The following is a 14,919-nucleotide window of genomic DNA, read 5'->3' on the forward strand; positions in this document are numbered from 1 at the left end:
GCATTCAGTCGCATGTTGTCTCTTGAAAAGCAGCAATGCTGTTGGTAATAATGCCAAGCAATCAGCCAATTGTGTTGGTGAACAGGGTAAGTTATTGGATGATTGTCTATTTGTTTCAGCATATGTTGGATTTCCTAAATGTTATTCAGGTAATATATTTAACTATATTTCTATATGTTCAATGAGGGTTTTTTTTCACTTTATCATATTTTCCATTTTCCCTATACGTTCACAATACAATGTTATCACTTCCCTAAAGCATGGCTGACAGAGTCGGTTATTATTAGGGGCAACTAATGCATGCGTCATGTTTGAACATAAATCCTATGTTAGGATTTTTGAGCAACTTTTTTTATTCAAATGTGTCTTTTACCACTTTTGGGGAGTGAGGCTCTGATGGTTCATGCAATGAGATGAATGGATGCTATTAAGATATTTAGCTATCAACTTGTTTAGCTGATGAGCTAGTGCTATGAACACAGTGCTGGCAGAGAGCCGGCCTAGATTAACAGGCCTGTAGGATGCAGATCTAGACAGCCGCTAGGAAAATGAAGCCCAACTGAGACTTTATTCTATCTGTAGTCCAATATATTTTCTGACACATGCACACTAAACTATCAGTTGAGGTGTGGTTTGTCTTAACCCATTTTACGTCTAGGCTAAACTGGTTTGGTGTATGTGTCACTGGAGGTAAGCCATTAATAGTTCAAACGGGACAAGCATGCTCTAGGCTAGGGCCAGGCACATGAGTGGCCTAAGGAAGTAGCAGATGCCTTTAGTATAGCCAGCTACTATTCTAGGCCAGGAGCTTAATCTACGGAAAGCAGCTACTGCCACCTAGTGGTCATTCTAGCGATCTACGGTTGGCTGTAAGCCGAGGAATGTAGCAAAGTAATTGGATATAAGTTGTCATTTACGTCTACTCACTGGTCTTGAGAATACAAAATTAAAGTTATCTGGCAGCGTGATTGTATAAGGAAGACCAGAGAAATAGGTTTTAGCTTTTCACCACGTTTATTAACTTTCGTAACAAACATCAACGCTTTCAAATTAAACAAACTAGATTTACATGTGCGGCTCAACAAGCCTACAGCTTCCTTACATGGAAATCACGAACGGGAAACACTAGCAAATCTACGATAACCAGTATATTGAAGCATTAAGTCAGTCAATGTTATATGAAGTTCATGAACACCAAGTGCTTTTAAACAGCCAACATCAATTGGAGCCACTGTAGAATTATTCCTGGTGGGCACCAACCAAGAAATGCAAATAGTTTTAGCACTCAAGAAGAATTGTACAGCAAACCGGGGTTTGTAAAATTTTATTCTTTTCAGAAATCTGTACATGGAGGTTTTGGCCTTCGGGGTGCACATAGATAAGTGTAATGGGACAGAGCGCACTGAAGATCAGGAGGGAAGTGCCATGTTCCTCTTACTCAAAGCTGGCCAGGAAGGTCAATACAAGCTTCTTCAATGTGGCATCAGATGCTTCGGAGATCATGCCGTCGGTCCTGAATAAGCAATAAGAATGCATGGTCAGGTCCGGTGCTCAGAAAGTCCACATGGCGAGTGTGATTATTAATATTTTTTTAGATGACTTGCCTGATGCTGGCCAGAAGGTCCTGGTGCTGGCTGAGAATGTGCTGCAGGAAGGCCTTCTCGAACCGTGTGATCTTGCTGGGATCCATCTTGTCCAGATGCCCTCTGACACCGGCGTAGATGACCGTCACCTGCTCCTCAATGGCCATGGGGCCTACGAAGATAGAACGGCAAATTGGACATTATGCGAAACCAAAAATATACATCATAATAATCTGATGTAAAAAACGGTTAAAGTGCCTCTGAGGGCTTCGACTCACAGTATTGTCCCTGCTTGAGCAGCTCAGTGAGCCTGACGCCCCTGCTGAGGAGCTGCTGGGTGGTAGCATCCAGGTCAGAGCCGAACTGGGCGAAGGCAGCCACCTCACGGTACTGGGCCAGCTCCAGTTTCATGGTACCGGCCACCTGGGGGGAGGGGAACAGGACGCCGACGGATTAGTGGAAATTTTCAAGTTTGGAACATGGAAGCTCTTGTAGGCTGTACCAAGGGGGAAACTCTTCCGGAGAGCCTACCTGCTTCATGGCCTTGGTCTGGGCAGCAGATCCTACTCTGGACACAGACAGACCCACGTTGATGGCGGGGCGGATACCCTTGTAGAACAACTCTGTCTCCAAGAAGATCTAGAAATTGAGCCATATTTCGATTAACTCTACCCAGGTCAGGTACCCGCAGAGCATCTGCTTGAACATGTTTCAGTTGAGACGCAAGGAGGGACGGCAGACCCACCTGTCCGTCTGTGATGGAGATGACGTTGGTGGGAATGTAGGCGGACACGTCACCGGCCTGGGTCTCGATAACGGGGAGGGCAGTGAGGGAACCGCCACCGAAGTTGTCGTTCATCTTGGCGGCTCTTTCAAGCAGGCGGGAGTGAAGGTAGAACACGTCACCGGGGTAGGCCTCACGACCGGGGGGACGACGTAGCAGCAGGGACATCTGACGGTAGGCCACAGCCTACACAATGGAAGGGGGAAAAGACAGTGAGAAGATGGTTCATTTTATTTAACTTTATAAAAAAATATATACATGAAATTTGGTCATATTGATAAAGTAAATTAGCTTTGGGGTTTTACATTAGCATAGTGTTAACTTTAAGGCACTATACAATTAAAAACACGACAACAAATCCAATATCGAAGGGATTCACATGCATGTTTAGAATTTAAATCAATAATTTTAATCCAAGGGCATCCGCTCCCCCTCACCTGTTTGGACAGATCGTCGTAGATGATCAGGGCGTGCTTGCCGTTGTCCCTGAAGTACTCTCCCATGGAGCAGCCAGAGTAGGGGGCCAGGTACTGCAGGGGGGCAGCATCAGAGGCGGTGGCGGACACCACAATGGTATACTTCATGGCGTCAGCGTCTGTGAGCCTCTTGACCAGCTGGGCCACGGTGGACCTCTTCTGGCCAATGGCCACGTAGATGCAGTACAGCTTCTTCTTCTCGTCTGTGCCATCGTTGAAACGCTTCTGGTTGATGATGGTGTCAACGGCAATGGCGGTTTTTCTGTCAAATGGTCAAGATTGGCCATTAGCGAAAGTGCTCGAGTTCACTCTTCCCAAGTAAATAAACGAAATGTTTAACATCGGCGCTAAAGATACAAGAAAATGTTGAACCCAAAAATATCTAAACTTCTAGCATTGTGGATGCAATATAAAATCCAAAGTTAGGAATATCCCATACTATTTATAAAGACACAGGGTGACCTTGCAAAACTTGACTTTCAAGGTGACCCTTGCAAGGATTCTGAAGAAAAAGATTAGAAACCATTATAATCAAGAATAAAGCTGTCAAGTCTTTCCTGTGGGGTGTTTGCCCTTCCCTTCCAGCTTACCCGGTCTGCCTGTCCCCAATGATGAGCTCACGCTGGCCACGGCCAATGGGCACCAGGCTGTCCACAGCCTTGATTCCAGTCTGCATGGGCTCCCTGACAGAGATACGGGGGATGATACCGGGGGCCTTAAGACCCACTCGCCTGCGGATGGAGGAGCCCAGAGGTCCCTGAGGGGAGAGAGAAGTGGTCAGGTATGGGAGCTCCTGGACTATACTTCATATCCAACAGCTGAGAAAACTGAAGGGCAAGAAAGTCATTCAAACCGACCTTGCCGTCAATGGCATTTCCCAGAGCGTCCACAACGCGGCCCAGCAGCTCCAAACCGACAGGTACGTCCACAATGGCACCAGTCCTCTTCACAATGTCCCCCTCCTTGATCAGCTTGTCGTTACCGAACACCACCACACCAACATTGTCCGGCTCCAAATTCAGAGACATACCCTGGGAAAATCAAGTTTAATGATTAGATAATTAAAACTTATAATGCTAAACTGTAATATTAAGGTCAGTTAAGGCTCAAGAAAATACTGCCGAGAACAAGTAGTCAATACTGACGCATATCTATTCCATATGCATCAGTGATTGAGACCTCTTGTGCAGCCTGTATGAGACCGACACGTGTGCACTTTCAACCAAAACTCCTCATCCCACCTTGAGTCCAGAGGAGAATTCCACCATCTCTTCTGCCTGGACATTCCTGAGCCCGTACACTCTGGCAATACCGTCACCGATGGACAGCACGCGGCCAGTCTCCTCCAGGTCTGCGCTGGTGTCTGCGCCCAGGATCTTCTCTTCCAGGATGGAGGACACCTCGGCGGTGCCTGTGAATCGAAATCAAACGCTGCCATCAAACTTTCATAGCAAGGGCAAATTATTACTTTGTTAGCCATCGCAGTTTTGTAGCATGACACAGCTGTGAAGCACGGAACAACTGCTGCTAACCGGAATGACCTCACAAATTGCGAACAGATGAAACATAAATATGTCATTTAAGATTAAAAATCTCAGTTTGTGTGAATCGCTACATTGTGTAAGGCAGTTATGAATGTAACTTAGCAGCGCTAAATAAGCGCTAGTTCAGTGTCGCATAGAACAGCTAATGACCTTTCTTTTTTAAAGGAGGATTAACAGGTCAACGTTAGCGACGTTTGACATTGGCAATGTTCTAAATGTTCAAATCCGTGTTAATTTTATCTTGCTTACCGGTCTTTTGCAGCCATGGTCTGCATGTGTGGAGGTGGTTGACCCCAACGCAGGCGGCTGGTAGAGTCTTTGCCACCTAAGTTTAAAGACAGATGCAATGCAAAAAACGATGAAACCCAAAAAATATTCATTGCTAATGGTAGGCAGCATTTAATTGACATTGCAACAGCAGAGTACATTGCAGTACAAATGGAGGACAAGCGCTGTCAGTCTTCCTGACCTTCAGAGCGTGGTTGAATGAGTCTAGTCTACTAGCATTAGCATCTGCGGATGCTAACCAGACACGACTTGTCACAAAGTCTAAAACATTTAAATGCACACCAAAACTTAAAAGGTATCGCAAATATAAAACTGTATTTAACTAAAAGGAAAAAGAATAAACGACAAAGCGCGCAATCAGACGAAAAAGTCAAGACGGCTAACGTGCGAAGGCACGAGAGGCCTGTTACCCTTCACGCCCAAAATATCCGCATCTTGAGTTTAAATACACTCAATAGGTCCATGATACAATATGAATCCTTTCACTAAAATACTTACATATCCAGCCCGTCTGGGCAGGGAGCGGGCCAGGGCAGCTGCAACTCTTACGGACAACATTTTAGCGTGGCGTTTGGTGACCTGTCCTCCACTAATGACAACGACCTAACCGAGAGAGAGAAGGTAATGGCTGAAAGACTTCTTCTGCTGCACTGTGAGTGACGTCAAACTTTTCTTCTTTTAACGGCTGACACCTACTGGAGAGGAGTCACGGTGTATCAACAATGGTGCATTATCATGGATTTATAATGTGCAATATACAATTTCAAGTAGACAATCATATTCTGAAATAGGAATGGAAAAGATTGAGTAAATAAAATATTTATATAAATACAAATTGCCAAAGCAGTTTCAAACGTTTTTTTTTGTCGGCTTTTCTGTCGTAAAATAAAAAGCGTTAAAAAACATAAATATAATGACATAAAATATCAATACTATAACATTGAAAAATATAGTATACTATACAATAATCTAAAGTATTAACATTATATTAAACACCACATACTAAATATATGCTTTAAAAATGTATTAAAAAGCCGAACATGCTATTAGCCAAAACATACTAAAGATATGTCCACAACACCGCCCCCTGTGGCCTGAAGGCAGAATGACACGTGTGCTTTGTGAAGGATGAGGACGTTGACAGTTTGCCTGTGTGGTGCTAGCCAGCAACAGCCGCTTGAATGTAGGTCCGCATGGGCTGTTTTACATCTCTAAATAACCCAGCGGCAAGATAAGAAAAGGATCCCAGGATGGTTTTAGTGCATGTCGGATACCTGGTTCTCCCCGTATTCGGCTCAGTCAGAAACAGAGGTAACGTATTCCGCTTCATATGAATCACAAGAACATGTGCCCTGTTTATCTTAATATGCACTGCAGCTGTTAGCGGCTAGCTACACCGAGCTAACTGTTGTGTTAGCTCGGGTTAGCCAGTCCTCCTTTTTAAAACGAACACGGGATTTAAACGAAATCGGTACAACCGTGAGTCCAATTTAGAGTTTTTATTAGACCAAATACAACCAATCCGCCGAATAACCTCGATTTTCCGTAGATGGTTTGTATTTACGACCAGCCCTACCTGTTAAGACCAGCTCACTGGCTGGCGGGCGCCGACTACTTCCTGAAGCGAAAAAAAACATCCTCACAAAAGAACGTGTTTTCGTCAAGTGAAATGAAAAGCGTTATTACAAGAACACGCGTTTAGTGTCGTGTGAACTACACTCACGTGTAAATGTTGTGTCGTAATAATTTGGATTTTTAACTTTGAACCTCGCAATGCATTTGGCCCTGTCGTTATGTTGATTGCAACCTAAAACACCTCTGAGGTAGACGGAGCCCTTCAGCCAGGCAGCTTATCAGTGTCTGGATGATGTCATTTGAAGATCATCTGCTGCTGCTAGCGCTCACGGGGCTTTCAACATGCAAACATGGCATTAGTTTAAAGATACGCTGCCGATTGAGAGGTAAACGCGTTGCTGCTGAGCCGTCAGATCATGTGTCTGCCTTTTCTGTTTAGTTTATAATTGGCTTTTTAGTCTGTCTGGCTCAACACCCCAATGTGCCGTCTCTGTACAAAGCATTTTCCAAGCTACAGTGTGACATTAATTTCACAACAGTGGCATCAATGATTTCATTGTGCTTTTATTTCTGTTCTTATTCCCTGTTTCATAGTATCGAGGCTGGCTCTACATTCTGCATTTATCAGATCTTTGTCGCCCCCCCCCCTCCCCCCCATTGTGTAGCTAATGATCATCTGCTGCTGTGTGGTGTGGCGTGGCCTGTTCTCTGCATTTAGCTGTATTGTGAATCCCTTCTTCATTTCCTCTTTCCATCAGAAGACGACATTGGTATTAAAAAAGCACCCCTCCCCCTCTCCCCCCCAAGAATGTCTGCAGCTCTATAGGCTCTCCATGTAAACCAGACAAACATAGCTAACACCTATAGCAATAACAGAGCACATTTTTGTCTTATTCTGTTAAATGGCTGTAGCAATAGAGTTGAACGTTTAGATCATTCTTAGATGATCAGTTGAATGTCATTGTGTACCTCCCATCCAGTCTTGATAGACAACATGCTGTAAATTCCTGTAAAGTGGATACATTTTGCATGATCTTAAATACTGCATTGAACACCAGAATTCGGCTCATCTCCCTTCTATTCACACAGGGTGCATTGTACATGATTCCGATGGAATCGATTTGGCAACTATTTATAAGTTCAATCCCCATGCATGCCATATAATGATTTGCTCAACTGTAGCAGTCGGGCATACTGGTCGAGGGGTCGCTAAAATTATCACAAGTACACTGCACCTGTTCAAAACAACCCGCCATAACCGTCTTCATTTTTTGTGTAATCCTTTGTTACCCTTCTGCAAATTTAAAGCTTTGAAACACACTGAAATGTCTGGGCATTTTCCCTCCTATGGGGCAACATTAAACGGTTAAGCTACGTTAAGCAAAACACAATCACTGGTGGTTCATAACTTTCCAATTACCCTCTCCCCACTAACATAAAGCCAAAATGCTATCCATTTCACAGGGATGCCTATCTCCTGCACTGCTAAAGAGATCCTCTCTTAGTAATAACGTCTTTATTGTTTGGTTGTGGTCTCTCTTTACCTTTTTGTTCTGGTAATAGTAGCCTACTTCAATGCATGGTCACATTTATGATTCATAGTTTATTTGTTTTTGTTGTTTTTTACTACATGGACTGGTGAAAAATCCAATGTAATCTTTCTGTAGTAAAGATGTACCCTTGCTGTACTGAAATCATGTGCTGTAGCCAACACGTCTTCTCATTGGATGCTGCTTCTGTTCTTTTTTAACCCTATATGGAGCATGGTGGGCCTTGCCTTCAGTCTACGTTTATATTTTACCTTTTTTTTGTTGCATGGAATTATACTATTATTAAAAAATACAACAACAAAAAAACAACACAAATTCCACATATACTAATATTTTTTCAATAAAGAAAATAGTGTTTTTCCTAACCTTCAGTGTGCTTCTTGCTGATTTCCATTTATTGTTCTCCCTCTCCCGTGTACCCCGACTCCAGTTCCCCCTCCCCTCCTTCACCCCACCCCACCTCCTCCCACTGTGACATAGATAGACGATTTCCACGCTTCCGTCATCACAGGGCCTGAATGAGTCTATCTACTGTCATTCATAGTCTATGTTTACACAGATGCCTGAACAAATGCAGCATGCTATGACACAGTCTGAGTCTCAAGCCTCTGACCAGGGGAAGCCATGTTATCCCTTTTTGAGGAATAGAATATTTAGGGGATATAACTAAAATATATTTTCCATAATAAGAAAAGAAAATACATTTGTATATGTATGGGTTTACATTATGTAAAAAAAATGTATTTTATTCAAAATGATGGACGGAATCTGGAATACTTGAATAACAAATGTGTTATCCTTGCCTTCTCCACAGTGGTTACAGGCAGTCATGCAGGAAACCTGATACATTTCTTAACCAAAACAACTTTTTTTCAGGTTGTGTTATAGCTCTGCTGCATTTTTCAAGTGTACTAGTAAATGCGATGTAGACTTGGCCTGTTTCCTCATGATTAGTGCTACTTTAACCTATTGCAAGAGATTGTTTATATAAAGAGAATATTTATTTATTTGGAAGAAAAGCAGAAATAGTTTACATAAACGGTTCACACAACATTCTCAATTATATTTGAATAAAAAATATACAACATTATGTACTACGGGAATTAGAGACAAAAATGAAATTTAAAATCTAATATAATATGTCCTTTCCTGACAGGGTAAAAAAGCGTAAATTCTTTGCTGTCTAGTTAGCTTTCAAAACTTTGACGCAAGTTTAAGCTTTTTCTTTTAAACACTCCCATCCTAGACAAAGCCCTGTTTTTTTTATTCCCATGAACCCTAACGGCAACAAGTTTCTTCTAGTTTCTAAATAGCTGTGGTTTTAGAGAGCAGGGAAAACCATGGAACTGGCATGTAATGCTATTCAAGCAATTTCCTCTGGATTTTGGAGTCTGTAAGTGAGAAAAATGAGCAGAAGTGAACTTCATAAAACAATTAACAATCGGCTTTGTAAACCGAAAAACATTAATTCAACAGGCATTTGTTTTCTTTTTTTAGCTTCATAATGAACTTGGTAAAGTCATCTTGCAGAACTTAATGTGGATCTTGACGATAAAGTCAATATTACAGGAAGCCAGCAACTTTACAAGAACTTCATACAACACATTTGTCACAAATTGTTCCGGTTTCTTGTGTCCTGTATTGGCGAAACTGCGACCTGACTTCCATGGCGCTTTTGAATAAAATAGATGGGGAAATATGTCAGAGAAAGGTTAATAGCACTTGGAAAGTAGAGACTGCGCAGAAAAAAAAGAAAGAACTGCCCCTTGTTTTCATGGTACTTCTGGTTATCATCATTTCCCCACCCCACAGAAGTATTTTTCACCATAGGTAAGCGTTAGGGCTTCATTAAGAACGCTGCATCACATACGCAGTGACACCACATTTCACCTACAATTAATTCCAGCATATCTCTCTCCTCAGCAATGTTGACGAGTTTCCTTATCCCCTCCCCCCTTCCGCAGGATCCCATTTCAACCGGCAACAGCAGCAGCAGCAGCAGCAGCACAGCCATGCTACCTCTTGCCGGCACTTCCAGCTAGGCCCTCAGGCCCCGCTCCCCATGGACTTCCCCATGCCCCACCCCGGGCAGCCCCAGTCAGGCATTAACCCCCACCTCGCCCCACCGGGCCACCAGCATGGCCCCCCTCTCCACGCACCCCTCAACCCCCTGCCAGCGCCCCAGTTCCAGGATATCTCCGCCCCCCCCTTCCTACCTCAGGCATTACACCAGCAATACCTCCTGCAGCAGCAGCTCTTGGAGGCCCAGCACCGACACATCCTGCCGCCATCCAGGTACCGCATGGTTGCGCTGAATTCACCTAGGGAAAACGCCACCGGGGGGGGGGGAACGGCAATCATAACCTCACCTGATCCATTTGAGCACTCCATAAAAGATTAGATTTGTTGCCGCATTTTGATATTGCAGAGTGACTTTGCTAAATTTGTAAACAAGCTGCTGCACAGTGTCTTACTTGCAATACCTTTATTGGGGATGTTTTGGTGCAAGACCTCATCCCTCCCCTACGCACCCGTCTCATGAAATAGATGAACAAAGTGTTGTGTTAATAGTTACTAAACTAATGGTTCCTACCGGTATACATACAGGTACTGCTTACATTGAGTAACGTTTTTTTATCAATGATTTTTGACTTTTGGTTTTGTTCTGTTTGTCCTCTTGCAGACGCACCCCAGAGAGAGTTGCCCACCAGACCCACAGACTGAGACCAGGGTATGAGTTCGCCCCCCCTCTCCATGTCACCCCTCAGCCTGTGCTCCAGCAGCCCCGTTACCTGGCCGAAGGGACAGACTGGTAATCCATCCCATTACAGGGTTCAACAATAACATACTGGTCTCAAGACCTTTTAACTGGCCCTCACTCATGGTTGTATTTATTTGCGTTGCAACTTAAAACCAGACTTATGGTCCTTCACATGTTTAATAATCATGCATTGCCACAAATGCAAACACCTCAAACACGACAATGTCTCACCCCTGCTGACAGCCAGCTCAGTACAACACTGCAGGTATACACTATATAAAATGCCTTCCGATGTAGACACTAAATTGTGGAAGAGTGTATGTACAGCATGTTGGATGTGATCATCTTCCTATCAACTGTACTTCTTCCTCTCATTGAGGTGACCAACCCAATCCATATCAAAATGTTGTCTACTGTAAGGCATGGGCTTGACGGGAGCTCCTCTGTTTGCTGTCATTCCCAGGGATCTGAGTGTGGATGCCGGGATGCCCCCCCACCAGTACCACCTCCATCCACTGCCACAGCACTATCAGCACTACCTAACCTCTCCCCGGATGCACCACTTCCCCAGGAACAATGCCTCAACACAAGTGGTGAGCCCCGCCCCCCTCCTTACAAAAAAGTACCCGATAAGCGCTTTTGTGGACAAAGCCAGAGCCCTCGTCGCAATTCATCTTGATTACCTTCCCAGCTTTTTTGACTCGTACTGGCATCGCGCTGGACTTTGGGACCCAAGAGAAATGGTGAACTTTTCCTTTAGTGTAAACAGGTCAAGCCAGCCGGCCAGCCACTGCTGGGACGCGTTTGTTTGTTCATAGATTTCCCCCACCGCCCAGCTGACCTCTGCTGCTCCTGTGATGTGCTCCGCCCGCAGGTCGTCCACGAGATCCGGAACTACCCGTACCCACAGCTGCACCTGCTGGCTCTGCAGAGCCTCAACCCCTCCCGCCACGCTTCAGCGGTGAGAGAGAGCTATGAGGTTGGTCGCTCCTGCTGCTTCCCTCCAGCAGACACACCTGTCCTCACCCATTCATCGCCATGCCTCATCCTGTGACCAAATTCACTCGACCAGCCCGCCTCACCTACTACTTCCACCACCAACCATTTCCCCACCCACCCATCCATCCATCCATCCATCCATCCATCCACCCACTCACTCATCCAACACCCCCCAATAGCGGCCATGTTTTTTCTTTACAGATTTATTTTGGGAGCGGAGCCGACCTTTAAAAGACAAACACATTTAGAAACCATTCATTCTAATATTTTGTTCTTTAAAGTTCATCAGTGCAAATTGCATGTTTTTTGTGATCATCATCAACACATCCAGAGCAACAGGGAGGATGGTCTCTCCCCCGATTGAACTGTGTGCCCTCCCCCCTCTGGTGTGTAGGAGCTCCTGCAGCTGGAGGACCGGCTCGGCAGCGTGAACCGAGGGGCTGTCCAGACCACCATAGAGAGGTTCACCTTCCCACACAAGTATAAGAAGGTGAGCACCAGAGGCGCAGGAAGAATGCGGTGGTGGTGGTGGTGGTGGTGGGTTGGGGAGGGGGGGGGGGATTGAGGCACAACCCCAGAAGACTGCAGAGGGGGTTGCATCCCGGGGTTTTTCCATTTCTTAGGGGGTGACGCAATTTGCTCTGAACAGAACAGTCAGGGTTACAGGATAAACAATTCCCACCAAGGGATGAGTCATCATGCCTTTTAGGAGTCAATGTAATTAAAATATTTAGAAAAAACTGCACCGCTATGGAGGCTCTCACCCAAAAACGTCAGGTGAGTCAAAATAAATTAAATTAGAGCTATGTTTATATGAGGACCTGTATTCTTTATTGCTACTGAGTATCTCAAATGTGTGACATATCTGTTAAATTAGGACTTTGCTGTTGGCCGACACTGGCTGTCTGGGTCTGGGTAAGGCATGGCACAGTGAATGAATGTGACCCTTCCACAGAGAATACCACAGGACCTGAAGATGTGTCTTGAAGACGAGGAGCTGGACACGGACGAGAAGTGCACCATCTGTCTGTCCATGCTGGAGGACGCAGAGGACGTCAGGTGAACACTCGCTATTGGCTCATTAAGATAAACGCAAATGTTTTTGGGAAGAGAATATCAAGTTAGCGTCCCTTACCCCGGCTACATGGTAACAATGTTCTCTGTAAGAAAGGGGCCTTGTTGTGAAGCTGTTAACTGCATTGAAGTCATCCTTGGTTTATCATGTATGATGTGCAGTGGGGTTCCTTTGAAAGAAAGTACATGAAATACCTTGAGATGTTTTTATCTTGTCCTGTTTCCACTACAGTGGCCATCAATGTCGATCAACTATGGTCGTACAAGACATGTCATATGCCTTGTACTGTACATGTATTAAATAGCTGTGTGTTCAGTTTTAAATTGGGATGTCTTTCTGGGGAGTAGTAATCTCAGTATCTCCCAAGGGTCATGCTGGGGAAACAGCTGCTCACACTTTGATATTACACTATAGGGACTACACTTGCATTATATTCCTGCTGAATTGATGCACATGAAGGGGATATCACTATTTAGACTTATTAGTAAGTTCCACATGAATTTAAGTGATTAAGATTGACGTCCTAACAGGCTTTCACATTTCCTCATCTGGAAATATAGCAAGGATTTTGCCATCTTGCAACAAACGTTTCTTATATAAAGGGAGTGTGCAGCCACCCTATTGCGTTCGGCAGAATCTTTGTTTTATCCACCTTTTTGATACAGAATAAAAAGCTTCTCCTCTGTGGGTCGAGGGAGCTCATGGCATCAGTTGACAGGCTGAACTGCATCAAACCTTTGGGGAAAGCTTTATAATGATGTTTTTAAATTGCTTTCTAGACCCTTTCTGTGAGGTAAAGTGTTTTGCGGGGACAACTCTAAACCCTTTGCTTTTGCCCATTTTCTTACATCAAATGAGTCACAGTTAAAAAAAGAAAAGTTTGGACAATAGGTCTAGCCTGAGTCACGTTTGAAAGGCTGCTCTCAACTTGGTCTTCTATCAACGCCATGAATGTATATCGATTTAGTATTTGCTGTTGTTTAACCGCAGCCTAACCTTTTTCTCACCCTCCTCCCTCATCTCTCTAGGAGATTACCCTGCATGCACCTCTTCCACCAGGGGTGCGTGGACCAGTGGCTGGCCACCAGCAGGAAGTGCCCCATCTGCAGAGTGGACATTGAGACCCAGCTGTCCGCCGACAGTTGATGCCCCCCCCTGCGGGCCGACCGTGCAGCTTTTTGGATCTGGTCACGTCATTCTTCTACCGCCCCCTTCTGGAGGGAGGCCGGAGGTCGGAGCGCTGCCAAACGACGACAACACCGCCACCTCCTCCTCCTCCTCCTCCCGCCCTCTGCATCACCCAATGAGCCTGCCTTCTGAGCCAGCCGAAGAGCCAACCCAATGTGGACGAGGGGATCAACAAAGCACACGCAACACGGCAAGGAAATGTGGGGGTGGGTGAGAGGGTAGGGGCAGGGGGGAGGGCCGATGCAAAGGTAGAGGGCTCATTAGATGGACGCTTGACTCTGGCTGAATGGGAGAGAAAAAAAAAAGGGGGTAAATGTCCAAAGACAGATGTGCTGAGGCTTCTTGTGACTCTGTCAGATTGTGTGCCCTGGTCCACTTCCTCCCTGTTACCGCCACCAAGATGTACCGCGCCAAATCTTTCAAACTCTCTCTCGCTCTCTGTCTCACTCGCTGTGATGAGGTTGTCCCAATCCCCTCCCCAAACCCCACCACTGTTTCTGCCACCTCTTTCTAGCCCCTCCCTCCCTCATCACGCCCCCGATCCCCACCCCCCCCCCCCCCCCCCCCCCCCCCCCCCAGGCCTGTGAAAAACAAATCCTTTAAGCTAGCGCCCCCTAGCCGAGCCCTCAGTACATCTGTACAGAACATTAACCAGTGGTTGGCATGAGGTTGTATGGTGTGCACTCTTGTAGCTGAATGCTTGTGGTGTTTTGGAGTCTAGTACTGAATTTCAAGTTATTTGCAGAGTAACAGTGTTGTGTAGCAAGCAAAAAAAAAACCCTTTCGCTTTAAGACATATTTACGTGGATTATATAACCGCAGAGAGGAGAAATGCAACTTTTTTCTTTTTAAAATGTGAAGATATTTGGAATGTTAAATCTTCATAGGCATTACATAGAAGGAAGCTTTACAGAATCTGTTGAAAAAAAAAAAAAAATGGCCAAAAAACTCTCAGTATCTCTCTCTGGCGCTCTCTCGCGCACTGTCCCTCTCTTTTATCTAACATGGTCTTGGATTTACCGTTAGTAGACGTCATCAGAATTGATGCTAAAACCGCTAACTGCAGGCATGGCTTCCAGTGATCTGTGTAGTGTTT

General features: G+C 45.0%; 2 protein-coding genes across 5 annotated transcripts; one reads left to right on the forward strand and one right to left on the reverse strand.

The window, feature by feature from the left end:
- Positions 1-1,308: 1,308 nt before the first annotated feature.
- On the reverse strand, positions 1,309-5,308 carry atp5fa1 (ATP synthase F1 subunit alpha). Its single transcript, XM_079733195.1, has 11 exons — positions 5,174-5,308; positions 4,637-4,712; positions 4,085-4,254; positions 3,701-3,874; positions 3,434-3,600; positions 2,805-3,105; positions 2,329-2,553; positions 2,115-2,222; positions 1,862-2,006; positions 1,605-1,755; positions 1,309-1,513 (listed from the first exon to the last, which is right to left on the reverse strand). Exons 1-11 carry the CDS (start codon positions 5,231-5,233, stop codon positions 1,435-1,437), a joined length of 1,656 nt encoding a protein of 551 aa, XP_079589321.1. The 5' UTR covers positions 5,234-5,308; the 3' UTR covers positions 1,309-1,434.
- A 521-nt stretch (positions 5,309-5,829) lies between these two features.
- On the forward strand, positions 5,830-14,013 carry LOC307082195 (E3 ubiquitin-protein ligase ARK2C-like). Of its 4 annotated transcripts, none has more exons than XM_079745683.1 (8): positions 5,830-5,986; positions 9,765-10,095; positions 10,484-10,612; positions 11,025-11,154; positions 11,436-11,540; positions 11,955-12,050; positions 12,516-12,619; positions 13,664-14,013. In XM_079745683.1, exons 1-8 carry the CDS (start codon positions 5,926-5,928, stop codon positions 13,779-13,781), a joined length of 1,074 nt encoding a protein of 357 aa, XP_079601809.1. In that variant the 5' UTR covers positions 5,830-5,925; the 3' UTR covers positions 13,782-14,013. The 4 variants fall into 4 exon arrangements, with proteins under 4 accessions (XP_079601809.1, XP_079601810.1, XP_079601811.1 ...); XM_079745684.1 differs by having other exon boundaries at positions 11,436-11,522; XM_079745685.1 differs by having other exon boundaries at positions 10,484-10,531.
- The last annotated feature ends 906 nt before the right edge of the window (positions 14,014-14,919 follow it).

Source organism: Pollachius pollachius (assembly GCF_949987615.1).
Source record: "Pollachius pollachius genome assembly, chromosome: 1".
Classification (NCBI taxonomy): Eukaryota; Metazoa; Chordata; class Actinopteri; order Gadiformes; family Gadidae; genus Pollachius; species Pollachius pollachius.

What these genes read in the sequence shown, in the direction of transcription:
- atp5fa1 (XM_079733195.1), bottom strand. Translation starts at nt 5,233, where the DNA reads ATGTTGTCCGTAAGAGTTGCAGCTGCCCTGGCCCGCTCCCTGCCCAGA. An exon ending in TGCCCAGACGGGCTGGATAT is followed by an intron (nt 4,713 to 5,173) that starts GTAAGTATTTTA and finishes CTTTAAACTTAG; the next exon opens with GTGGCAAAGACTCTACCAGC. An exon ending in GCTCAAGCAGGGACAATACT is followed by an intron (nt 1,756 to 1,861) that starts GTGAGTCGAAGC and finishes CTATCTTCGTAG; the next exon opens with GCCCCATGGCCATTGAGGAG.
- LOC307082195 (XM_079745683.1), top strand. Translation starts at nt 5,926, where the DNA reads ATGGTTTTAGTGCATGTCGGATACCTGGTTCTCCCCGTATTCGGCTCA. An exon ending in CACATCCTGCCGCCATCCAG is followed by an intron (nt 10,096 to 10,483) that starts GTACCGCATGGT and finishes GTCCTCTTGCAG; the next exon opens with ACGCACCCCAGAGAGAGTTG. An exon ending in ACAATGCCTCAACACAAGTG is followed by an intron (nt 11,155 to 11,435) that starts GTGAGCCCCGCC and finishes CTCCGCCCGCAG; the next exon opens with GTCGTCCACGAGATCCGGAA.